At 54.6% G+C, this 24,479-nt stretch overlaps 2 protein-coding genes across 10 annotated transcripts in view; one reads left to right on the top strand and one right to left on the bottom strand.

Moving 5' to 3' along the window:
• Positions 1 to 1,414: 1,414 nt before the first annotated feature.
• On the top strand, positions 1,415 to 8,944 carry Ldlrad2 (low density lipoprotein receptor class A domain containing 2). Its single transcript, XM_021263018.2, is given in 7 exon segments — positions 1,415 to 1,476; positions 3,855 to 4,033; positions 4,036 to 4,112; positions 4,114 to 4,300; positions 6,187 to 6,220; positions 6,222 to 6,296; positions 8,758 to 8,944. Coding segments are annotated over 7 exon segments (801 nt in total).
• A 391-nt stretch (positions 8,945 to 9,335) lies between these two features.
• The window catches only part of Hspg2 (heparan sulfate proteoglycan 2), a 97,036-nt gene continuing 81,892 nt past the window's right edge, over positions 9,336 to 24,479 (bottom strand). For 6 of the 9 annotated variants that reach the window (XM_087215619.1, XM_087215626.1, XM_087215620.1 and 3 more), the window contains 27 exons: positions 23,893 to 24,088; positions 23,511 to 23,690; positions 23,127 to 23,387; positions 21,419 to 21,623; positions 20,907 to 21,004; positions 20,264 to 20,530; positions 19,369 to 19,478; positions 19,090 to 19,237; positions 18,891 to 19,007; positions 18,553 to 18,570; positions 18,195 to 18,306; positions 17,383 to 17,527; positions 17,194 to 17,293; positions 16,962 to 17,071; positions 16,751 to 16,859; positions 16,232 to 16,330; positions 15,634 to 15,855; positions 15,127 to 15,371; positions 14,644 to 14,815; positions 14,431 to 14,553; positions 14,272 to 14,328; positions 11,602 to 11,677; positions 11,445 to 11,523; positions 11,214 to 11,284; positions 10,974 to 11,057; positions 10,567 to 10,670; positions 9,336 to 10,443 (listed from right to left, as the gene is read on the bottom strand). In XM_087215619.1, coding sequence (XP_087071745.1) covers positions 10,271 to 10,443; positions 10,567 to 10,670; positions 10,974 to 11,057; positions 11,214 to 11,284; positions 11,445 to 11,523; positions 11,602 to 11,677; positions 14,272 to 14,328; positions 14,431 to 14,553; positions 14,644 to 14,815; positions 15,127 to 15,371; positions 15,634 to 15,855; positions 16,232 to 16,330; positions 16,751 to 16,859; positions 16,962 to 17,071; positions 17,194 to 17,293; positions 17,383 to 17,527; positions 18,195 to 18,306; positions 18,553 to 18,570; positions 18,891 to 19,007; positions 19,090 to 19,237; positions 19,369 to 19,478; positions 20,264 to 20,530; positions 20,907 to 21,004; positions 21,419 to 21,623; positions 23,127 to 23,387; positions 23,511 to 23,690; positions 23,893 to 24,088 — 3,681 coding nt within the window. In that variant the 3' untranslated portion in view covers positions 9,336 to 10,270. The remainder of the gene's footprint in view (positions 10,444 to 10,566; positions 10,671 to 10,973; positions 11,058 to 11,213; positions 11,285 to 11,444; positions 11,524 to 11,601; positions 11,678 to 14,271; positions 14,329 to 14,430; positions 14,554 to 14,643; positions 14,816 to 15,126; positions 15,372 to 15,633; positions 15,856 to 16,231; positions 16,331 to 16,750; positions 16,860 to 16,961; positions 17,072 to 17,193; positions 17,294 to 17,382; positions 17,528 to 18,194; positions 18,307 to 18,552; positions 18,571 to 18,890; positions 19,008 to 19,089; positions 19,238 to 19,368; positions 19,479 to 20,263; positions 20,531 to 20,906; positions 21,005 to 21,418; positions 21,624 to 23,126; positions 23,388 to 23,510; positions 23,691 to 23,892; positions 24,089 to 24,479) is intronic. The other 3 variants (XM_087215621.1, XM_013074281.3, XM_087215625.1) reach the window with 1 other exon arrangement.

The raw sequence follows: 24,479 nt of genomic DNA, 5'->3' as shown, positions 1-24,479 counted from the left end.
TAATTACATCTTATTTTTCTAGTTTTTAATGACATCTCATTTCAATCTTCAATATTTTATAGTCAAGTATTAACAACTCTGCTAATATATGGATAACAGAAAGGGAAGGAGCTGACTCCCCACATAGCTTGATATGGAGAAAACTTGCTTATCACTGTTGTGGAGAGAACATGAGTTCAGACTACAGACCCACTCATGGTGATACTCCTGCCACACCCAGCCCGTACCTCCTTTAAAAAAAAATGTTGGGCTGGGGATTTGGCTTAGTGCCACAACACTTGCCTGGCAAGCAAGAGGTCCTGAGTTTCATCCCAAATAAAAAAAAAAATGTTTATGAGACAGGATCTCACTAAGTCCCTGAAGTACCCAGGCTTGGCTTGGATTTATGATTATCTTGCCTCAGCCTCCCAGAGTGCTGGGATTACAGGTGTGTGGTACATACCTGGCTAATGGAACTGCCACTCTCCTGGGCTTCTAAACCACTATCTCTGGGATGCACACCTCATTCTTTACCCCTTAAGGGACATTTTTCCCTCCAGAATCACGTGATGCCAGTCAAATTCAGCAGAGAAGTGTTAAAATTAGCAGAGAGGAGCAAGTCCCTTCTCTCCCTATATTCAGTCCTATGCCAGCGTACCCAGTGTCAGTATTTTGCCTGCCATCCATATGTGAAACACTCACAAAACTATATCCCTAGCCTATTTTACCACTTGGAGTGTGAAGGCCCTCTTTTCAATCTCTAGTACCACAGGGTGGGGCAGAGGGGTCTGTAGAGTACTGAGATGACAAATACAGGGAGATGTGATTGAGTGACAGGATTGAAGGATGGTCAGGAGATGGTCATATGTGAGCTGTGACCCAGTGGCCTGAAACAACCAGCCATGGACAGCCATGGGATAAGCTCACTCCAGGCAAAGGGCACTGTAAGTTCAAAGGCCCTGCAGCAGAAGCTCTGTGTTAGTAATGGAGCAGACTCTTGGTCTGATGCTTCTTCAGCAACAACTGTTTCTCCAAGAAATGGAGAAACTACTCTGACACTGAGGTCTCCTCAAGCTCACCCTCTAAGGTGCCAGCTTATCTAGGAAGGTAGGAGGTTTCCAGGCTTCCAGTCCCCCTGCAAGAAGCCCCAGGGCTAAGCGAGAACTGAGTGTCCTGGTTCCTGTCTGGCAGGTGAGCAGACATCCTCCCCGCCTTCTCTCCCCAGGCTCAGGGTCTGGCTCCAAATCTCCATGGCAACCCCTAGACACAATCCTGGCCCAAAGAGGGAGCACAAAGATCATAGTGAAGACACCAGAGGAGCTGGCAGACTTGCCTCCCTTGCTCCTTGTGTCCTGCCAGTGTCCCAGCTAGCTGCCCAGACCCCAAACTGAAGATTCCACAGGTCTGCCCCCCCCCACCCCTGCACAGAACCTCCATGGAGCTGCATCTCCTGTGGCTGCCCCAAAGGCTGCTGCTGGGGACAGCTGCCCTGACCTTGTCTCACCTGGAGACAGGTGAGTACCTAGCAGGGCACCAGGAGACTCTGGCCCCCACCCTTGGTGACCCACATGGCCTAGGTCCCCTTAGTGGGGAGGCTGGAACCCCTGTGCCTGGTCTTGCTTGGTGCCCCAAGTCCACCCCGAACCCTTGTAGGAGGCTGGAGCTCCAAGGTACACAGAAGTAGGGCCTGAGGGTGGGTTGGCCCTCAGATCTGGAGACAAAACTTGTGGGCTCCAGAAGTATTATTCTGTATTATTTCCAGAATACATTTCCACCCTCACTCTGCCACTTGCTACATCCTTGCCCTTGAGATCACAGCCTCATTCACCTAAGCCTCATTTTTTCTGTAGTAAAATAATAATAATAATAATAATAGAAACTTGCCCCTCTGCCTTTTTTATTTGTTTTGTTTTTTTGAGACAGGGTCTCCCTATGTAGCCCAGACTGGCCTCAGACTCCAAGCAATCCTCCTACCTAGGCCTCCTGAGTGCTGGGATCACAGGTGTGCACCACCATGCTCAGCAATTTGGGGGGGGGGGGAGGTTCATGGACTGAACCTACGACCTTTGCATTGAGCTACAACCCAACCTTTTTTATTTTGAGATAAGGTCTCACACTATGTGGCTAAATTGCCCAGGCTAGGCTGGAACTTTCAATACTTCTGCCTCAGCCTCTGGAGTGCCAGGATTCTAGGTATGAGCCAGCATGCCGGGCTAGGACCTTTCCCTTTAAGGTATTATTATTGTATGTAATAAGGTGAGATAAATTATACAAGATATTTTGAGAGGGGCCCAATTTGATTTACTCTAAACTGCTACCCTGCTAGGTGTCTGTAATCCCAGCACTTTAGGAAGAGGAGGATTGAAAGTCTGAGGCCAGCCTGGGCAATTTAGCAAGACCCTGTCTCAAAAGAGGAGAGGGTGCTAGGGATGTAGCTAAGTGGTAGAGCATCCCTGAATTCAGGTCCTAATAACTTATGTACATGCACACACCGGAAAAAAAAAACCAAACCCACAGATCTCCTCCCCTGTGGGCCTCTGGTGGGCACAAATACAGGAATGTGTCTACATCCTCAGCCCCAAGGCAAGATTTCTCCCCTGAAGACCGGAACTCTGGCAGATCCTAAATCATACACTTGTGCCTCTTCCCAAACCAGGAAATCTCCCTTCTCTGCCCTTAAAAAATCAGAGCTAGTTTGGGCGCTTACACAAGTGTACTAGTGAAGATGTTTTGGGTTGTAAGAAACAGATACCAAATTAATAAGAAAGTATAATGATAAGTGTTGTTTCAGTATTCATTATATCATGTAAGAAAGCTGTCAATAGGTGATTCCAGAGATGGCTGATCCAGCAGCTCAATGATCTCAGCATTGGTAATCTCATGACCTCCTAATTGTAAGATGGTTGCTGCAGCTCCAGACCTCACATTCTAACAGCTTTCAGAAGCAGGAAGAAAAGCTGACTCCTCATCACACAGCACACTGTTTTTTTTCAAGGAGGAAAACTTCTCCTCTGGAACTAGCAGCAGACATATCCTTAAGACTCATTGGCCAAAACAGATCACATACCAATTCTTAAACCTGGCAAATAAGGATTGCAAAACTCGGTTCTTTTATTTTATTTTATTTTTTTTTGGTACCGGGGATCGAACTCTGGACCTTGCGCTTGTGAGGCAGGCGCCAGAACCACTGAGCTAAATCCCCGGCCCAACTCGGTTCTTTTAGCAAGAGGAAACAGAATAGCTGTTGGGTGGCCAGACACCCAAAAGTGTTTCCTCACCCTTCAATAAGGTAGCTGACATTTCTGTAACACTCATTAAAGGCCAGGTGCTGTCTTAGTCCTGCACCGATCATGCCCACCACCATTTGGTAGAAATTCTAACAACCAGAGTGCTTTGAAAAGCATTTGGTTTATTGGCAACAGGACCCAGAGTCACAGAAGATTACCTGTTATTTCTTTCTGCCCCCTTTGGCTAAAGGCTCATACAGTTTTGCTAGAGAGCCCATTTGGGGCTGCAACTTAATACAATGTATATACATCATATTTACAAAATCTGGAAAATATGAAACGTATGCCCTCTGCCCAAGATTGAACCCAGAAACCTCACACTGAACTCTTGCTAACTGCTAAATTGCTCAGGTGGATCTTGAATTTGAGATTTTCCTGCCTGACTTCCAGAGTGCTCAGATTACAGACCAGCGCCACCACCTGGGACAGGGAGGGCTTTGGAGTAAGGGATCGTGGTCTGAATTAAATCATTTAATCCTCACAAAAATTCTGAAATTGCTCAACTACCCCCATTTATCCATGACTAAATGGAGCGGTCACACAGGGAGCAGGGGGCAGAGGTCGTCGGGAACCGGCTGGTGACCCAAGGCCTGCTTTTCCCGCGGCCGACCTGCTGGAGCTGTGCGGGCAGATGTGGCAGGGCAACGGGCTGCTGCTGCGCTCGTACTCCGCCTCGCGCAGGTTCTACTTCGTGGCTCTCTACATCGACTGCGGGCTCTGGGTGAGGGCGGCGGCCGCTGGCGACAAGATCCGCTTCCAGTTCCGCTTCTTGTCTATAGCCTGACCCAGGCGGCACCGGACCCCCCGCCCAACGTCTCGGCCTCGGACCCCACAGACCCGTGTGCCCCCCGGCTCCTACTTGCAGCTCTATGAGGGGCCGCTGGGGACGTCACGGGCCCTAGGGGCCCCTCTCTGCGGCCTGATCACCCCCGCCCCGGTGGCCTCCTTCGGACGCTTCCTGGGCCTGTGCCTGGTCACCAGAGGCCGCCAGCCCCGCGTGGACTTCGTGGGAGAAGAGACTTCTTTCCGCTTGGGTGGGTGGGAATGGGGGAGGCCGGGATGGGCCACAGCGGGGCCCGAGAGGGTGGAGGAGGAGGTGGTGGCAGGCACAGGGTTGGGGTTCAGGGTGAAGGGCGTTCAGACCCAAAGAGCCAACCCCATAAATCCTGCCTCCACGGATGTGTGTACCAGACTGCAGCGCCCCAGCCAGGCACACACACTCATCCACACTCCCACATTGTTAATGCAACTTTCCATGCCTTATCACACTAGTTTGTATTCTGCCCATCGCATTCACTCGTACTCTTGCATGCTTTCTATATATTGTTCACTTTCATCTGCAAATGAGAAAAATGAGCCCAAGTTGGCATAGCCAAAGGAGAATTCTGGGGGACTCTGATAACGGGGCTATTACAGTGCTGATTCAGGTATAGATGGAGCTCAAGCAATGTAACCTGGGCTCTGTTGCTTTGTTCTTTGTTCTCTGTCTTTGAGCTGCATAGGTCTGCTTGGCTTCCATCTCAGCCAGCGATTCTTTTTACTTTGCAGTAAGGGTCTTGCTAAGTTGCCTATGTTGGACTCAAACTTAGGGTTTTCCTGCCTCAGCCTCACAGAGTGCTGGAACTACAGGCATATACCCCCAGGCCTGATTCAGGCATCTTTTGGGGTGGGGTAGGGGGGTGGGGACCAAGGATCGAACTCAGGACCTTGCACTTGCTAGGCAGGCTTTGGAACCACTGAGCTAAATCCCCAGCCCTAGGCATTTCTCTTATGGCTCTAGCAAAAGTCTGGGAGCTGAATCTGTCTTACTTTTCTCTCATTGCTGAGACAAAATATCTGACACCCAAAGTTAAAATAGGAAAGGTTTATTTAGCTCACAGTTTGCAGAGGTTTTAGTCCATAATTGGCTGGCTCTAAGGCAGGGTGGCATGGCAGACAGATTTCGCAGAGGAGAAACAGTTCATGGCAGGCAGATGGTAGCAAAGCAAGGGACGACCTCAGCTCTTTCTATCCCTAATATCCAGGCTACTTAGGGCAGGTAGCACTCACACCCTTAATCCTAGTGCCTTTGATCCTAGCACTGCATCATGAATAGATCCCAGCATATCACACACTCTAGATCCAGCCACCACTGAAAAACCCCACCATGACTGCATGAGGCTTTGTGGGGACATCTAGACACAGCCATAACAGAATCTAATTAGGTACTAATGTGGGTCAGGTGTCCATTCCTGTGGCCAGGAATTGGAATGGTGTGATTGGCCTGACCTGAGCCATGGCATTGGTCAGTCCCACTTGAACTAGATTTTGCCCACAGCATGGGACTCTGGGTAAGCCAAGCTGTCTGCCAGCCCCTAGGCGTTGGATTGTGTGATGCTTTCACTTTGCTAACAAGTGTTAGTTGAGCACCTGCACTGGGTGAGGTGCTGTTCTAGGTTGTAGGGACACAGCTATGAATGGGAGGGAATCCCTTTTGGGGGAGAAAGGCCATGAGCAAACACTCAAGCCATTGCTGTTCTGCCGGTGGCCATCAGCACTGAGAGGGCCGGGGAGATGGAGGGCTGGGGCTACACTGCACTGAGGACTCTAGGAAGTTGGAGGAGTGTTCTCCAGCAGTGCTGAAGGGAGCAGTGGGCCCTGGGCAGGAGCATTCCAGGCTCGCTCGAACTCTTTCATTGCTCCACCACTGAGCTTCAACCCTAGCCCAGAACTTGTACTGTCATCATCCATATCACCCTAATGAGCCACCCTCGAAAGCCCTCAGCTACTCTTCTGTCCCCATAGTCCCTGGCCGGCAGCCCTCTCCTGCTCACACCTTCCCATGCCCTCTTCCCATGGGCCCACACATCCAGTTGTGTCATGGGCTCCTGGCACAGGCTCAGCCAGGAGCCTTACCCCAGGCTTCCCTTTTCTACCCCAGGACCTTGTGGTGCCTACTTCCGCTGCCAGAACGGTCCGCTGGGGCTTGGACAACTGTGGAGGAGATGGCAGCAACCAGGGCTCCTGGCTACCAGCCAGCTGCAGAGGTCAGTGATGGCTGTGGCCTGGGCCCTACTGAACAGCCAAGGGGAGTCATCCCTGCCTGCCCTTCCCTGAGACAGGAGGCAGGGGCCCAGCTCAGGGAGTGAGGGAACGCACAGGGCAGGTGGTTTAGACTGAGAGCCAGGGGTCAGAGTGCTCAGGGCTGGAACAATGCATGTGGGTCTAGTCAGCTGGGGCAGAAACTTGCCTTAAACCAAACCTGGCACAGGAGCCAAGGATGTGGAAAGCAGAGGTGCTCTGCTGAACTGGGTGTGGACCTCGGCCCTCTCCCTGCCTGCCTGATGTTGGTCTCAGGGGCCTGAGTCTCACCCTGAATACCTGCTTTGAAAGCTGTTAATCCAGTCTGGAGACACTGAGGTCTAGAAAGAGCAATGACTTGCTCAGGGTCAAAAAGCCAATGAAGAACATGAGTAGGAATAGACTATAAAATCAGAAGAGATCACATGGGAATAACCTTCTGGGGATCTGGAGATCTCCCACCTTCCTCAGTCCCCAATGAGGAGTGGAATGGAAGTGAGCATGATGAGGCACACCTGTAATGCCAGTACTTGATGGCTGAGGCAGGAGGATCACTTCAAGTACAAGGCCAGCTTGGGCTACAAAATGAGTTCAAGGCCATCCTGGAATACATTGTGAGACCCTGTCTCAAAAAACAAAAACAAACAAACCCCCCCAAAACCCTAGAAAAAAAACAAAATTAACCCCCCAAAAAGGAGTGAGGTGGAGGCAGGGATGCTAGGTATGGTTGTACAGTGTTCACTGCAGAAAAGCAGCAAGCTGTGGTAAAACCCACCTTCCCAGAATGCCAGTTGCCTCCCCAAGGCACTTTTCCTATTCTCTTTTAGTTTTCTGGTTATTTCCCTCAAATTCTGTCCTTTGTGCCCCCAGGCTCAGTTCCTGCTTATTCTCTTAGAGGTCTCATTTCCTTTGTCTGGCTAGCTGGACAGCTCTGGTCCCATCTGCATGTGGCTGTTGGTGGCTTCTCAGACTTCACTTGCCCCAAATTGATCTCTCCACCCCACCCCTCAGCCATCTTCCTGTCTGGATAAGCAGCCTTGGCCCCGCCTGTTGAGTCACCCCCTATTCCTCTGACCCCATTTGACATATTAAGGTTTTGTGTTTCCCGACGCTAAACTTTGAGTTACACAGGCATTTTCGTATACTTTGCTCCTGGCTGATCCCCAGCCCTTCGAGTTGTCTGATGTATGCCAGATGCCAGAGAAATACTATCAAATGAGTGGCACAATGAACTTCTCTATGCCAGTTTCCTCACCTGTGAAATTCAACGACACACACCTCAACTTTCAGTGTGGTAAACTGTACGTGAAATACTGTAGGCAGAGGGCTTAGTGCACAGAAAGCACTCAATATGTGTATATATGTCCCCCTTCTTGAAAAATAGCTGCATTAAAGACCCCAGGACCTGAATCTGGACTGGGTGGGTGTTGTAGTCAGAAGGATTCGGCAAGGGAATACATTAAATACAGGACGTATAACTTATGAGGTTATTATTGTTGTTTTTTTGGTTCCGGATATCGAACTCGGGCCCTTTCGCTTGTGAGGCAGGCAATAGAACCACTGAGCTAAATCCCTGGCCCTTTATGAGGTTATTTTATGATAATTACCCAAAGAGTCAAATGCAAAGGAGTGCAAGAGATCAACTGCACACTTGAAGCTCAAAGGATTCAGCTGAGGGCCTAGATCCCAGCAGTTTCCCACACAAGTCCAGCTGAAGGCTTGGAGTCCAGCCAGTGGCAATGTCGCATGCTTGTCCGTATGGAGGATCTGCACCTGGAAGGCCCAAAGGCCAGTGGTAGAAGCCAGAAAATCTATGCTGGTGAGATGAAGGATTTGTGCCACCAAGGTGAGGGATCCACACTGGAGCCAGGAAGTGATGCTCATGGTGAAGATCAGAGCTCCCCTGATGAAAACAACAGCCATTCCCAGCAACAGCGAGTTCCCAAGCTCCTCCTCTGATGAGAACATCCTAGTTTGCATAGGAAAAACCATCCGCAGCAAACTTCTCCTAGCAAATCAACAGGCCAAGACCTTCCCCTTCAGTTCTCTTTTTACAGCTATTGGTAACAATCTTCAGGTGGATCCTCCACACCCAGACCGTGCTGATTCAGTTCAGCTGGGCGTTACAAGTTGACCATTAGTCAATCCACCACAGTGGGTTCAAATCCTCTTGTCACTTCCAGCTGTGTGACCTTGGCAAGAGACTTAACCTCTGTGTTGCACTTCCCTTATGTGTAAAATGGAAATACTGACAGAGAGGTCTTGAGGGATAAATCACAGAAGTGGTGGGCCAGGGATTTAGCTCAGTGGTTCCACTACCTGCCTCACAAGCAAAAGGTCACGAGTTCAATCCCTAGTACAAAAAAAAAAGAAAATAGTGCCTAGGAGTGGGAGTTCCCAGTGTGCTGGTCCTATTACTGCCCACTGCAAGTCCCTCTCTGCCACCGAGCCAGCCAGGGAGCACGGATGATGACTCCTCTGAGCCGACTCTCTCCGTGGCTCTGGGTTCTGCAGGCCCCCGTGGGAGTGCACCAGAGAGAAGTCCCCCAGAAGACCGGAACCCTGCCCAACAGGATGCAGCTCTGGAAGGTAGATGGCTCTCGGTGACTACCCACTGAAACCACACCTATCCCTGCTGGGTGACAGGAGCAGGAGGCTTGGCCAGGCTGAAGCTGAGTGGACTCTTGATTCTTCCACAGGCCCCCTGCTGCACAGTGTGGCGCTGGCCTCCTCGACCCACTGCTGGCTGCCTGGCCACTTCCTCTGGGAAACTGGCTAGTTTCGCCTGCATGTTGTGGTGAGGGTTGCAGGAGGCAGAGTGCGCACAGTGGCCAGTCCTGTGGCTGGTGGGGGCATCACTTGGTTGGATCAGGGGAGAGTGTGGCCTCCATGGCCAGGGCGGGGCATGGGAGGGTCGATTCCCACCCAGACCCCAGCAGCCAGCTGTGTCCCATGCCAGCCTGCTCTCCATATGCCACTGAGTCGAGACCCAAAGACACAGCAGACTACTGGCGGGGATAGCACCGTTTATTAAGAAAAATCAAGACAAAGACCCTTCTAGGACCTGAGGTCAGGTGTCCCAAAGCCACAATATGGGGACTGCTGACCACCAGGTCGGTCGTTGGGTTCCCAGGGGTGGGGCTGTCATCTCCCTTCCACTCCCCCCAGTCAGGGGTCTTGGCCTCCCCACTCTAAGGCACTGGCTCTTCCTGACCACCAGTTCCCCCAAGTCCCTGGGCCTTCACCTCCAGAAGAGTGGGGGATGTGGTCTGGTGTGGTGAGACCTCAGTGCTGGGTGTTCCAGGGAGGAGCTGGGGGGGTTTCCCTTGCAGCCCTGAGGGGGGACCCTGGACTGTGTGTGGGTGGTGGGAATGCAGAGGGAGGGAGTGGAGGTGGGAGGAGGCTGTGCCGCTGGGCAGAGGTGGGGGATTGGGATGGAGCTGGTGGGGGGAAGAGCAAGCTGCCTTCTGCTCCACAGGGGGCGCTATGGAGTTTTCCAGCCCAGGGTTGGGGGGGTAAGGGCAGGTGATACCTCCTGTTCACTTAGCTGGTGGGCACCAGGTGGTGAGCTGAGATGGTCCTCAGGAAGGAGGGCTGCCCAAGGGCTCCCAAAGTGGGTGGCCCAGTTCTTTGGGGGGTTCCGTCAGGGCATGAGGGGTTGGGATAGATCTGGGTCTACCCAGCCACCATGCCTAACCTCAGTTCTTGGTGGCTTTCTGAGGCAACAGACCCTCCCACCTGCCCTGCCCACAGGCCTTGGTGCTTTTCCCATGTGTGTGGGAAGCTGGTGTGCCCACCCTCCAGTCCAGCCCAGGGCAGTAGCAGCAAAGCATGGCATCGCTTCAGTTTCTTACAAAAAACTCATAATAATAATATTAATAATAATATACTCGACATTGTCAGGCTGGGCGTGGCCTGGGAGTCCATGGGAAGCTGGCAAGTGCCTATGAGGGGCAGGGGCGTGTGTTGGCTCCAGCCTGGGCACGGTGCTGCAGGTCTAGGGGTTGGGGCGGTGGTGCGCCAGGCCCAGCCGAGTGCAGCACTAGGTTCTTGATACAGCCTGTGATGCCTGAGGAGAACCTGCCTCTGGTCAGTGTGGCCACATCTGGGGCGCCACCTGTGGGCAGGGGAGTGAGAGCGCTGGAGGGTTCCAGAAGCCCAGGAGGCCAGCATTGCAGGACCACCGTGCCCTCCTTGCCCTTGGTGGGCTCCTCCCACCCCAGGCCAGCCCAAGACTTACCAATGTACACCCTGCCTTTGGTGTTGACTGCCACATTGGGGCCCGGGGACTGTCCGCTCACCAGCTCCTCGCCGTCAACCTGGATGGAGCCTCTCCGGCCCTCTCTGCAGTGTGGCTGGGTCAGGCCCCCTGCCTGGCCTGGATTCCCATCCTTCCAGCCCACCCATAAAACCCATCCCCTTGGCATGGAGACTCTGGACAGATGAGCCAGGCCCAGCCCCTTGCACACCCCCCAATCATGGGCCTCACCCTGCAAACCCAGCTCTGGTTTGACCAGGGAGCTCCCCAACTCCAGTTTCCTGTTCTCTCACAGAGCTCAGTGGCCACTTCCCTGCCTGTGATGGGGGCATCCTATCCCTCTGCAGGACTCTAGTCCTTTTTCCTAACGCCTGGCTGGGCTTGCTTACCGCAGCACTGCCACCCGGTGCCACTCGCCGTCATTGATAGGGTCCTCAGAGACAAGGTGGGCCTCCCCACTGCCCAACTGGTAGCTGGAGTAACAGAGGCCCATGAGTGCGAGCTGGTGCAGGACTGGTGGTATGGAGCGGCGAGGGGGCGAGGTGATATGTGACTGGGGGACTGGCAGGGGCAGCTTCCCATGGGAGGAGCCAGGGAGGGGGGAGGAGGGGCAGGGTGCCAGGACCCACCTGAAGACAAGGAGGCCATCCTGCAGTCCTAGGCTGATGAAGTCCTTTCCTCGGTTGGCCTCTCCCACCTCCTGCCAAGGAAGCACAGGGTCTTAGAGTCCCCAGCCTGCAGAGCTGAGGTCCCTGATGCTGTAGTACTGAGAGACCTTCCTCCCGCCCCATGGCCCTGGCCACCAGTGGGCCAGCCTCCTGCTGCAGGATCCCAAGACTCCACACCTGGTGCCCACTCACCACGCCCTGCCAGAGCAGCAAGCCGTTGGCCGTGCTGGTCCGAACCTCCAGCTCGATAGTCTCGGGCACTTCAGGCAGGCTGTGGGGGGTGGGGAGGGGGTGAGTGAGTGGACAGAGCTCTTGGACTCCTGTCCTCCCCCACCTGGACCTGTCTTACCTCCTGGAGAAGACTCGGCTGGGAAGGGCTAGGAAGCCATCATTGTGGAAATAGGCTCCGTACTGCCCGGGGGCATCTGTGGGCGGGGGTGGGTGAGGGTGAGACATTGTCTCGGCAGGTAGGTGCGGTCCCCAATGGGTTCCCTGGCCCCCACCTCCACTCCATTACAGGGGCCCTCAACCTGTGGTCCCTCAGTACTATCCCAAAGGGGCCACCAACAAACTCAAGGGGCCTTGAACTTGATGGGAAAACGTCACATCTATTTTCATTCACTCACTTCTCACTGACATTTAGCAGCTCCCTCACTTATGGCTGTTGGCAACCAGCCACAGCAGTAGCATCAGAGCCTGGAACTTTTCCCCTAATATTTGCCTAGCACACTGGAGTAGTTGCAAATATTTCAAAACACTGCTCATGCTTAATGACTTATTTACTGTGCTGATAAAGAAGCACATATATTAGGAGTCTACAAATACTTTGGTAACTTGTTATTCAGTCTAACTGGTTTCCTTTGAAATCCTCTGTATCTTATTTTATGGAGTTGCTTGGATCCATGTCCCTGTCTGCCATGTTTCGTTAGCTTTAGCTCTGAGAATCCCCAGCAAACTGGGCCAGCTGGTCACCTTGGTCCTTGGCAATCAGGTTCAGAGCTTCATGTGTTCCCTCTGCTTCATGGGACAGGAGGGGGAGACAGGCTCAACATAAGTTGCCCAAAACTGGGAAGCTGGGATCTCAACCTGGGCCTTTCAGCTCCAGTGTCCACACTGTGGCTGTACCATCCCCACTACCACCTGCTCACGACCCAGCCCACAGGCCAGCATGGCCACAGGAGGACTGGCAGCTGCAAGGGACACTCAACAACTTCCCACCAAACAATTCGAGTAACTGCTGACATTTACCCATTTACCATGTACCTGCTATGTGCCTATGCAGGGAGCTTCCAATTTAAGCTACATAACCCTATGAGTTAATTTTATTCAAAGTCTTAGGGATTAAAAAACGTTATACTTGGGCCGGGGATTTAGCTCAGTGGTTCCGCTGCCTGTCTTGCAAGCACAAGGTCCCGAGTTCAATCCCCGGCACCAAAAAAAAAAAAAAAAAGTTATACTTTTCTCCATTTAATGCATTGGAAAACTGAAGCACAGAGAGGTTAAGTGACTCACCCAGAGTCACAGTTAGTAGCAAGGCCCAGATTTGAATCCAGGCAGACTGGCTTCAGAGTCTATGCTCTTAACCACTATATCACAGCCTCTCCTATTAGTGACGAGAAGGATGATCTATAAAGGACTTTACACAGTAACTGTAAATGTTCAACAAACACTATTTTATTTACTTATTTTTTTGTGGTACTGGGGACTGAATCCCCAAGCCCTCACACATGCTAGACACTCTACAACTGGGCCCATCCTCAGTCCTTTTTGTGTATGTGTATGGTACTGGGAAGTGAACACAGAGCCTTTGCACTAAGCTACATCCCCAAGCTCTTAAAATAAATTTTTTTGGGGAGGGTTATGTGTCTGTATTTTTTTTTTTTTTTTTTTTGGTACCAGGGATCAAACTTGGGACCTTGCGAGGCAGGTAGCGGAACCACTGAGCTAAATCCCTGGCTCAACTTTCTCGTTTTATCTTTTTAATTTTTCCATTACTGGGGATTGAACCCAGAGCCATCACATTGAGGTAGATTTCCCAGTCATTAAATTTTTTTTTTTTTTAATTTTGAGACAGGGTCTAGCTAAGTTGGCCACATGGGGCTTGAACTTGTGAGCCTCCTGGTTCAGCCTTCCAGAGTGCTGGGATTATAGGACTATACCACCAAGCCCCATTTCACTTTTTGTTTTGTTTTGTTTTGAGACAAGGTCTCACTATGTAGTCCAGGCTGGCCTCAAACTTGTGGTGATACTCCTGCCTCAGCCTTCCGAGAGCTGGGATTACAAGGATATGCCGCCATACCAGCTTCACTTTATTTATTTATTTTTTGGTACCAGGAATTGAACTTGGGTTCTTGTGCTTGGGAGGCAGGCAGCAGCACCACTGAGCTAAATCCCCAGTCCTGTGTGTGTTTTTGTTTGGTACCGGGGGATCAAACTCGGGTCCTTGCACTTGCGCAGAAGGTGGTGAAACCACTGAGCTAAATCCCTGGCCCACCTGTGTGTGTGTTTTTGAGACAGGGTCTCACTATGCAGTTCAGGTTGGCCTTGAACTATGTTGCCCAGCCTAGCCTTGAACTCATGGCAATCCTCCTGCCTCAGCCTCCTGAGAGCTGGGATTACAGGCATGCGCCACCATGCCTGGCATCTTTATTTTTACAAAGACAGCAGAATCCTTGAGAGTGAGGGTCCTGCTTATTCATGTTATATTTTCTGCTCCCAGGCAAAACTGAGCACACAATAGGTGTTTGTTAATTGTATAATTACAGAAGAGGAGAGTGAGGTCAGGGTGGTTCAAAGAGCTGCTCAAGGTCACCTTGCCAGTAAACCTGAGGCAGGTCCCAGCTTTGTACGTGGCTTTTCTTTCTTCTGTATCCAGCAAGCCCCTCACCTAGGCCTTTTTGCTTAGAGGCTGGAGTGGAAGTGTGAGTAATCAGAAGAGAAGGCTGACAGGCTAAGGCCAAGGAGGAGATAAGCCCACAGGGCTGCCCTGGCTGGCCACAGGGCCACAGCAGGTACATACCGTTGCCCCCACTGCCTTCAAGATGCCAACTGGACTCCACTGTGTCATGTCCAGACCCTGTGGGGGAGGGTGGGTCCAGTTGGTTGATGAAGATCCCCAGGGGAACTTGTCCAGCCCCAGGGACCCCCTGGGAGGTGAAAGGAAAGCAGGCCTGGATACCTTGTTGGCAGTGTGAGCCAGAGAAGCCAGGCGGGCAGAGGCACTGGGTGCCTTGGCAGGTGCCCCCATGCAGGCAGGGCTCACGGAGCTGGCAGGGGTTTTCCTCATGCTCACAGAGGTCTCCTATAGGCCAGGGCAGAGATGAGTGGGTGGGCAGGGGCTGGAGGTACCACCAACCACTGTGCCCTCCTGGAGTACCAGGCCAGCTCGAACCTTTGAAGCCATCTCGACATAGGCACTGGAACTCATACTCGCCAGCGGGCATGCATGTGGCACCATTGTGGCATGGCTGGCGCTCGCAGGGGGAGTTGTCATAGCACTGCCCAATTCCCTGGCTGCCCAGGAAGCTGTAGGTGAGGTCCAGTCGCTTGCCATTCACAGACACCTGTGGGCACAGGGACACCAAGGAGCTAAAGGAATGCCAGAGGTAGAGGCACAGTGTGCCAGCAGAGAAGAATGTGGTGGGGTTGGGGTGCCTGGGTGGTGAGAGAGATCCTCAGTGTGGGAGGGGGATGCAGAAGTTGAGTGCCTACTGTGTGCCAGCCCTCAGTACACCCTGCCCAGGAGTGGCTAACATTTGCACTTTACAGAGAGGAAACAGGCTCGGTCAGGAGGTGGGGATCCCAGGCCAGGTGAGTGTCAGGCAGCGTTGGTTTGACCACAGCCCCCTCTGGTCCCCTGGAGGCTGCTTCTCACCTCACCCACGCAGCCACGGAAGTGAGCGCTCACGTTGGTGGCCGGGGACAGTGGCACGGAGGGCTCCACGCCTCCCAGGTAGAGGAGGGTGTGCAGGTTGAGGCCCTGGCTCTTGCCTGGCGAGGAGCGCAGCACTGGGCGGCCCCCATTTACCCGCAAGCTGCCGTCCTTATTCAGGCGCTCTGCAGACACACGGTGCCAGCGGCCCAGAGCCAGAGGCTCGGGGCTCCGCAGGACAGCCAGCCCTGAGGGGATACCAGGCAGGGTTAGGTACCAAGGGGAACCTGGCCCTGAACCCTCCCCTAGGTATGTGAGCACACAGGGAACTTCCCCAGTGAGGGACCCATGGCCAAGGGTTTGCTCAGTCACACAGGGACGGTGTGGGAACAAGGGCTTCAGGTGTGTGGCTGCTGGATTTGTCCCTTTGAGCCTCCTTGGGCGTGGAGAGCCAAAGGGGGCACAGCTGGGCACCCAGAGAACCATGTGCCCCTGGTGCCCAGTGCCTACCTGACCCCAGCTCATAGCGGAACTCCAGGTGGCCACTGAGCATCGCCAAGGACACGAAATCCTCCACAGGCCCGATCCTCCCCCCGCTGAACAGCAGGATCCCATCTGGCGCCAGGGGCTTGAACTCCATGTCCAGCCGTAGCTCGTGGTGTGTGTTGGTGAGGGCAGGGAGTGCCAGGTAAGAGCCAGCGCCCGACATGGATGGGGCAGTCACTGTCACACCTGCAGCAGCCACAGCTCAGCCAGGGGCAGTGGGGCCAAGGGGTTCTGGGCAGGACCCAGCTACTCGGTTTTCCCTGAGACCCTTGCCCACCTCACTCCCCATTTCAGAGGCTTGGTACCAGCTGGGTGCCAGCTGTTGCTGGCCAGGAGCCCCAGGCCTGGCTCTGCAGATCAGGCTGTGAGCACCTCTAGCCTGGGGGGCCTCCCTGGGGGCCCTCACATAAGGGATTCAGGCTGGCAGCAGACAGGTGTTTTTGAGATTTTAGGGCTTCAAGATAAATTTATCACCTGCAGGGTCCAACATGGCCTCTGAGTGCCCTGGCCACCATCCCCAACTGTCACTGAGACCCTAGGGGTCATACCTGACTCTACTTACCTTCCTCACACCTCACCCCTGAGCGGCCCAGGTGGCAGCGGCAGGTGTAGCCTCGACCATCGGGCCGGTTCACACAGGTGGCGTCGGGCCCGCAGGCCTCTGGGGGCACAGGGGCCAGTGAGAAGGACACTGATGTGACTTGGGAGGAGGTGAATGTGGATGCCTACGCCCTGCCCATTGCAGATGGCCATTAGGGCCAGGCCAGCCTAGGAGGGCTACTGGGAGGAGCAGAGAGCCAGGCATGGGACAGCCAGGGGCATGAAGAGTGACCATATGTCTGCTATTGCTTACGATGCACCTGGGCAGAGTATGGGCTGAGGGGCACCTGGGTAGAAGATGGGAAGGTGGCAGGGACCCAAGGGGCAGTGCCTGGGCTGGGGTGAGAGCCTGGCTGGCCATGGTGGGGGAGCTTCCAGTCCTTGGGTAAGAGTGACGGAGTGTGGAAGGACCCCAGCCACTGCAGGGGGTGACACACGAGAGAGCAACACCTAGGGAGAGTGACTGGGGGGAGGGTCACACCTGGGTGGCAGTGCAGGGCCTGCGAGTGCTCACAGCGGCTCCCAGTGAAGCCAGATGGACAGACGCACACATAGCTGCTGCTCTCTGAGTCATGGCACTGGCCTCCATTCTGCAAAGCAGCCACCAGAGGTCAGGCCAAGGACACCCAGCCCAGCCCCTCCTCCAAGGCCAGCCACGGCTCAGGTGGCTGGGTGTGTGGGCTGGGGGCCACCTGGCATGGCAGGTCCCGGCAGGTGGGGCAGTGGGAGATGCCATGTGCCGTGAGGTTGAGGTCATGGAAGATGATCTCCTCGCCCTGGATGCGCAGCTCCCGGACACAGCCTGGAGAGCAGGTGGGCAGGATGAGCAGGGGCCAGAGGTGTGAGGAGCTTGTCAGCCCAGCCCACACCCGTGCCCCGCAGTGTCTGCCCAGCTTGGCCTGGGGGAGGTGGGGACAGGCTCACCTATGAAGCCACTGCTCAGCCCTGCCTTGGGGATAGTGCCATAGTCGGGGTAGCCACCCAGGTATAGCTCCTCATTCAGGTCCAGGCCCTGGAACTTGCCCTGGGGAGGTTGGAGGGAGGTCAGGAATGGCAGACAGGTGGGGCAGGGCCGGGCTGGGGGTAGGAATAAGGGACAGGGTCGAGTCTCACCTGGGAGGTCCCATTCACTGGGGCCAGGTTACCCACGATCAGGGAGCCCTGGGTGAGGTTGCGCAGCAGGGTTATGGTGTGGAACTGGCCTAGGGCCAGTGGTGTGGGGTGGCGGATGGTGGCCATGCCAGAGCCTGCATCAAACCTGCTCCATGGGGCAGCACAGGGGTAGAAGAGGGTGAATAGAAGTTGTAATATGGCCATGGAGTGGCCCAGCCTGGGTGATGGGGTGCCAGAGGAAGGATGTCACGATGTCCAGTTCCTGTTCCTGCCCTGTTCTGCCCCATCACACACCCAAGTGCAGCCCATCCCCGCCTCTTCCCTAGGTCTTCCCTCCCTGCCCCTCTCCCTGGGAGCTGTTCCACACTAGCCCATGGGGCTGAAAGATCCTGGGCTCTAGGGTGGTGCCACCTGGCACCTGGCTCTACTGCTCCTCAGTTCCCCTCTCTCTGAGATGACCTTGCTTTCCTTTGTTTATGGGTTGAAGCTCCACCTGCAGTGCACAATTCCACAAGGCCAGAAGTTGACCCATTTTGTTTATGTCTATGTCAGTGCCCAGCATATGGTAGCCATGTGTTGAATGAACGAATGAATGAATCCTCGCCTGCAGCAGCCCCAGGCCTTTGGTACCTCCCTCCTCTGCCTGGCCTACCGTACCATGTCTACTCTAGCAGGCTGGATAGTCAGGGTGACCTCCTTCCTCTATAATCGCCTTTGTACAACTCAGCCCAGGGTAATGTATCCTGGCTAATGTCTTGGGTCCAGTCCCCCACCTGTCCTTCTCCTGCAGATAGAGAAGTTGAGGGGCTCACCGGAACTCGGGCCTCCCGCCCACGAGACCAAAGGAGATGAAGTCAGGCTGCCTGTTGGCCAGGTTGGTGCGGCTCCCTGGGCCCCGCTTCTGCCCATTGTACAGCAGCATCCCTGGGTGGGCACAGCTCAGTGAGAGCCCCCTCCAGCCACAGGCTCCCTGTTACCCCCACCCTTTGAATGAGTCAGGCTCTTGAGTCTTTCTGTTTCAACTCTGGTCCCTCCCTGGGGCGCACCTTAGGTGGCCAGGGACTTCTCCTGATCTCAGGGACCTTGCTGAGAGCCCTGAGACAGAGACAGAAGCGGCTTCATGCACACGCTGGGGTCTACCTGAAGGAGGCCAGGCAGGTGGAGACTCACCCGAGTAGAGAAGGAGGCCTGGACAGTGAAAGCCAGAGAGCCGTAAGAGATCAGAGAGAGAAAGAGAAGAGGAAAGGGTGAGAGGTGGCAGAAGGAGGAGGGAGGGAGCAGCCAAGACCAGGAGAGGAAGATGGGACAGAGGTACCACAGCAGAGGCAGCAGGGAAGGCAGGCTGTCACCCAGGTGGGATGAGAACAGGCAGGAGAGAGGAAGTGGGAGGCCCCAGATCTGTATGCTCCTGGACAAGGAGGGCGAGGGTGCTGGGCAGGACAGGGGCTGCTGGGCTCTTACACAGTGGCAGGTCCTCCACAAGTCCTCCCTCCCCAGCCCCTGCTCACCGTCAGCTGAGTCTGGCCGGAAGGTGATCTTGATTTCAAATTTCCTGTAGGCATCCTTGATGGTGGGCAGTGGCAGGAAGGAATGTGGGGTCTGGGTGAAGTAGGGCACCACTCGCTCTGCCAGCAGAGAGTACCGTTAGGGAGGGTGCCCAGTGAAGAGTGGTGGGCACTGCCAATTCAAGGCTGGGCGTAGTCCTACCTGGCACTTGCAGATGGGCAAAGGCCTTGACCTTGCCCTGCCGGTTGGTGGCAGTGCAGACGTAGGTGCCTGCATCCTGTGGCCGGACCGAGGGCAGCATCAGCATGTTGTTCTCCAGGCGGCTTTCAGGGGGCAGGTCGCCATCCAGCTGCAAACACCAGTACTGAGGCCCTGGCCTCGGCCCCACTTCCCACAGGGCCTGCCGCCCATCCCTGCCTTGGCCAGATTTCAAACACTGCATTTGCTGTGCCAGGTCCTGGTTCCCTTTGAAGCACTTACCTTGCTCCAGGTGATGTCAGGAGTTGGGTAGCCCGAGGCCATGCAGGGGAAGACAGCTGCAGATCCAGCAGGCACTCGGACCTCTGGGGGTGTTGAGATCTGGGGCAAGGCTGAGAAGGGAGGAGACACAGGCCATCAGCGTGATCACAGCTGCCGCCACCTAGCCTGTGCCCTGACTCCAATCCTCACATCCTCACGCTGCCCCTGTGGCCCGAGTTACAGACAAGGGACCTGTAGCTGCTTACTCCTGATTACAGAGAAGGGACAGGCCAGAGTCAGGGCTTAGGGACAGGGCCACCCACAGCCCCAAACCTCTGCAATATGCCTGGCCATGAAACTGTACAGCCCTCTGGGGACCAGAGAAGACAGAACTAAGGTAGTGTAGGAGTGTAGGTGGGTAGGTTTGGGGCCAGTCACAGGGTTTGGGGCAAAAAAGAACTGTCTTCAAAGGAGTGTTCATGCCCGCCCTGTGCCTGCTGTCCTTGCTTTTTTTTTTTTTGTCCTTGTTTTATGTTGTGGTTTTTTTTTGGGGGGGGGGGTTGGTACCAGAGATTGAACACAGGCCCCTGTGGCTGCAAGGCAGGTGGTGGAATCAGTGAGCCAAACCCCTGGCCCTCAGGCTCTTTTAATTTTGAGAGAGTCTTGCTAATTTGCCCAGGCTGGCTTTAAACTTGCAATCTTGCCTCAGCCTCCCCAGTGGCTGGGATTGAAAGCAGAGGACTCACTTTTACCCCTCGATGCCACCATCTGCTATAAAACCTGGCCTTTAAGTACACATAACTCAGGGCCCCCAACATAGCAGAAAGGAAGAAAAAAGCAGCCCATGGAAGAGAAGGCAGCATGAGAAGCCCCTGCCTGGGTCCATGTCCCCTACAAGGTCCTTGGTGGCCTTCACCTTGCACGAGCAGCAGCACGTGGGACTGGGTGGTGCCAGCAGTGTTGGTGGCTGTGCAGCGGTACTGTCCTGCATCGGCCAGCTCCACATGAGCAATCCTGATAACACTTCCACTCTGCACAATGCCAGGCCGAAGGCGCCCTCCAACTTTGCTCCACGTCACCTGAGGCTTGGGGTCACCCAGCGCCAGGCACTCAAACTCGATGGAATGGCCGACCACCACGGTCTGCACGGAGGTGCGGATGTTGATGAGCACGGAGGGCAGCGCTGGGGAGGAGGTGGCAGGAAGTCAGCCTGGCCGGGAGGCCAATGATGCCCGAAAAGGGAGCCCTGGGCTTTCATCTGTTTTAGGCTTTTTATTTTTTGGTACCAGGGATTTTTGGTGATACTGGGGAATGAACCCAGGGCCTTTACCCTGAGCTACATCCCCAGCCCTCTTTTCACTTTTTGAAATAGGATCTTGCTGAATTGCTAAATTGCCCAGGCTGGATTCTCCTGCCTCAGCCTACCAATAATTACAGACATGTGACAACACACCTGGTCACTTGGGGGGTTTTCTGGGGAAATATGGTTGGAGCCCTGCACCCTTTTCCCTTCTCATCTCTGCCCCGTCTCTTAGCAGAGGCCTAAGCCACACCCCTACCTTGGACAATCAGCCGGGCACTGGCCTGGGCCTGTCCCCAAGGTCCATGTGCCCGGCAAACATACATCCCTTGACAGCTCTGGTCTAAATTCTGGAGTCTGTAAAGAAAAATGAATGAGATCAGGGAGTGAGACTGATTGAGAATGCTTTGCAATTACGAGGGAGTTACCAGCAACACAGGTCAGTACCCAGGGCCAGCTTCAGGCCTCCTGTAGTGACCGCTGAGGCAGGCAGGTGGGTGGGGTGGGTGCTACACCCATTTCAGACAAAGAGACCCACTGCTCTAGAGCTCAAGGTCACAGTTCCCAAGTCACAGAGCTACTGTCTTTCTTCCCCTTTTACAGGCTCAAGAAAGAACTAAGTGTGTGTGAGAACCAGGCCTGTATTACACGTGGAGGCTCAGGGAGGTCAAGTGACCTACCCAAGGACTTCACTTCAGGCCCAGCCCCATGTGAGCCATGGGCTGTGGTGCCCAGGGCAGTCCTGCCCACCCCTACCCCCCCATCACTCACCGGAGCACCCCGTCCTGCACGCTGTGGCCAGGAGGCAGCTGACCCCCTTCCTTGAACCAACGGAGCTGGGTGCCCCGGTCACTGGGCACGGCACAGTGGAACTCGGCGTTGGCCCCGATGCTCTTGGTCTCCAGCTGTGGAGTGACCTGCACGGTGGGCGTGGCTTCTGCTGGGCCATGGGTATCAGGGAGAGAGCTGAAGGGGCCTGCGGAGACATGTGTGAGGTTCTGGGGATGTTCTCTTTTGTTCTCTCTTTGAGGCAGGGTCTTTGCCTATGTTGCCCACGCTAGTCTGGAACTCCTAGCCTCAAGTGAGCCTCCTGTCTCTGTCTCCTGAGCAGCTTGGACATGCGTGTGACACTGCACCTGGCTTCTAAGCTTCCGCGTCATGTCCCTGACAGCCCCGCCATCCCAGGACCTAGGAAAGCATCATCCAGTATTCAAAGGGTGTACTCTCGGTGGCCTCTTATTTGCTCCTTGTGTGGTCACTCAACCAACACACATGAGGGCCTGTGTGGCACGGAGCTCCTTCCGCAGCTCCCAGCCTTGGGAGTCGAGGCATGAGAAGTGGCCAAGACAGGAGCAGAAACAAGTAGGATAGCAAAGGGGATTCTGGCTGTGGTCCAAAATGAGAGAATGCAGGGCTGGGGATTTTAGCCCAGTGATTCTGCCGCCTGCCTCGCAATTGCAAGGTCCCAACTTCGATCCCCCATACCAAAAACAAAACAAAACAAAACAAAACAAAAGAGAATGCAGAGACTTGGTCATGGTGGCCCGCCCCTCCGTGCTGGGATGGCAAGAGGGTTGAACCAACGCCCCCATGAGCTGCAGGCTTTACCCATGTATCTTTGTTTTTTTGCAGTACTAGGGACTCAACTCAGAGGCTCAGCATTGAGCTACATCTCCAGTCCTTTTTAATTTTTAAATTTTGAGACAGGGTCACTAAGTCGCTGAGCTGTTCAAGCTGGGCTTGAATTTGCAATCCCCTTGCCTCAGCCTGTCACAGCGCTGGAATTATAGCCTTGGGCCACCACCTCTAGCTCATGTGTTTTTCTAAGCAAACTATGAGGAGGCATTTTCTCTCTACAGAAGAAGAAACTGAGGCTCAAGGTTAAAGGACTCGGCCAAAGTTGTATAACTAGGCCAGAGTCCAGGATGTTGACCAGTGGGTTTCATGTTTTGCTCCTTCTAGGAATTTCAGGAATTCTTTGCAGGCAGCCATGGAGATGCTGGATCCTTTAGCAACCCACTTAAGACATGGGCATGGTAGGGGTGGGCCTGTCGCTCATTCATTAGTATGTTCCTGTCAAGCATGTACTCTGCCTGTCCTGGCCCCGATGCAGGACAAGCCCAGGGCTGCTGGGATGACTGAGTGCAGGTCCTGCCTGGGTGTCCTTGCTGACTGCCTTGTGAGGCAGCCCAGGTGTTTATGTGAACACAGTAGTTTCCTCTGGCAGCACAAGATCAGTGTCAATGGCAGGAAACAGTAATGAGAGCTGGAGAGGCTGGGAACAGCAATCAAGGATCTTCTGAGAGGAGGCCAGCCCACCTCAGGCCTTGGAGAGTAGGGAGAAGATGGCATTTCGGGTGGGACAGTGCAGGGGAGGCCTTTACCCTGCAAGTGTGGGTCCCTCAGTGCCTATGGTGAGGTCACTGAAGGGCCCGGAAGAAAGTTGACCCCTCTGCCCACGCTGAGCCCAGCTGCTTACCTTGGACAAGCACCTGGGCGAAGGCCTCAGCTGATCCCACCTTGTTGGTGACCTGGCAGAGGTAGCGGCCAGAGTCCTCAGGGCTGGCGGGCTCCAGGTGCAGCAGCTGGTTTCTGGTGGTCACCCTTCCAGGAAGGCTGCCGCCCACCCGACTCCACTGGAAGGTGAGCGGGGGTGTGCCGTGAGCCAGGCACTGCAGCTGCACCAGCTCCCCAGCCTGCACTGACACGTGCTCCGGAACTACGGTGGCGTACGGTGGGCCTGGGGTGGGGGGGAGACACAGATGTTAGGGTGGGGGAGGACAGAGGTCAGGATGGCAGTGGGTAGCTGGACCTCCATGCAGAGCAGAGACGGAAGCCCAAGGAGAGGGGATGAGTGCCTTACTCTCCACGTGCAGGATGATGGTGGCCTCAGCATGCCCAGTGGGGCTGGTGGCATTGCAGATGTACTGGCCTGAGTCCTGCTGGGCTACTCGGGGGATGATGAGTGTGTTCCCTTCCTGCCGGTGCTGCCAGGGCAGTGGGGAGCGCAGCTTGGACCAGTGAATGGTGGGCAGGGGACTGCCTGTGAGGTAGAGCAGATGACAGCACTGGGCACAAGGCTGCCTCAGAGGGTAGGGAGGCAGGGAGGACCCTGGGTGATCTGTCCCTCCGTGAGGGCTACTAAGTGGGTGGTTCCCAGACACGACATCTCCAGACACTGTGTCTACAATCCAAGCCCCATGGCACCACAGCTCTGCCAGCCTGTTGCCCGCCCCTGTTCACACCTGTGGCTGAGCAGCTCAGCGTGGCCGTTTGTCCAGCCTCCACAGTCAGCTCGACTTCTTCAACTTGGACCTGGGGGGCACCTGGGACTGCAGTGCCAGTGTCCACAGTCACTTCCACCCGCTTCTGTGCTGTGCCCAGGGCATTCTGGGCTAGGCACGCATAGATGCCCGTGTCAGATGGTTTAGCTGATGAAATCTAGGAGCAAGTGAGGAGAGACTGCTTACGTGGGTGCTGGGCCAGGGCCTCTGACACTGGCCTTCCCTTTGTTTTTGGCTTTCTTGTGTGGATGCTGTGGGACCCACCTTCATGCCACCCCAGTAGTCATCCATCTACTTGGCCATCAAGCCACCCCCATTCCTCTTCCTACCCACCCATCTTTGTGTCCATTCTTCTTTTTCTTCTTTTTTGCTCTCTCCTATTTTCTTTTTTTTTTTCGTACTGGGGATCGAACTCAGGACTTTGCATTTGCGAGGCAGGCAGCAAAACCACTGAGCTAAATCCCCAGCTCCTATCTTCTGATTTACTCATCACCCACCTATCCCATCCCTCCTGTCCACTCTCCACCCACTCATCTTCCACCTCCCGC

This window comes from Heterocephalus glaber, unplaced genomic scaffold (genome assembly GCF_053883595.1).
Source record: "Heterocephalus glaber isolate CG9 unplaced genomic scaffold, H.glaber_assembly_v1.0 deba00001452, whole genome shotgun sequence".
NCBI lineage: Eukaryota > Metazoa > Chordata > Mammalia > Rodentia > Bathyergidae > Heterocephalus > Heterocephalus glaber.
Note: the sequence above shows the minus strand (reverse complement) of the source record. Positions and strands in the feature narration are given on the sequence as shown.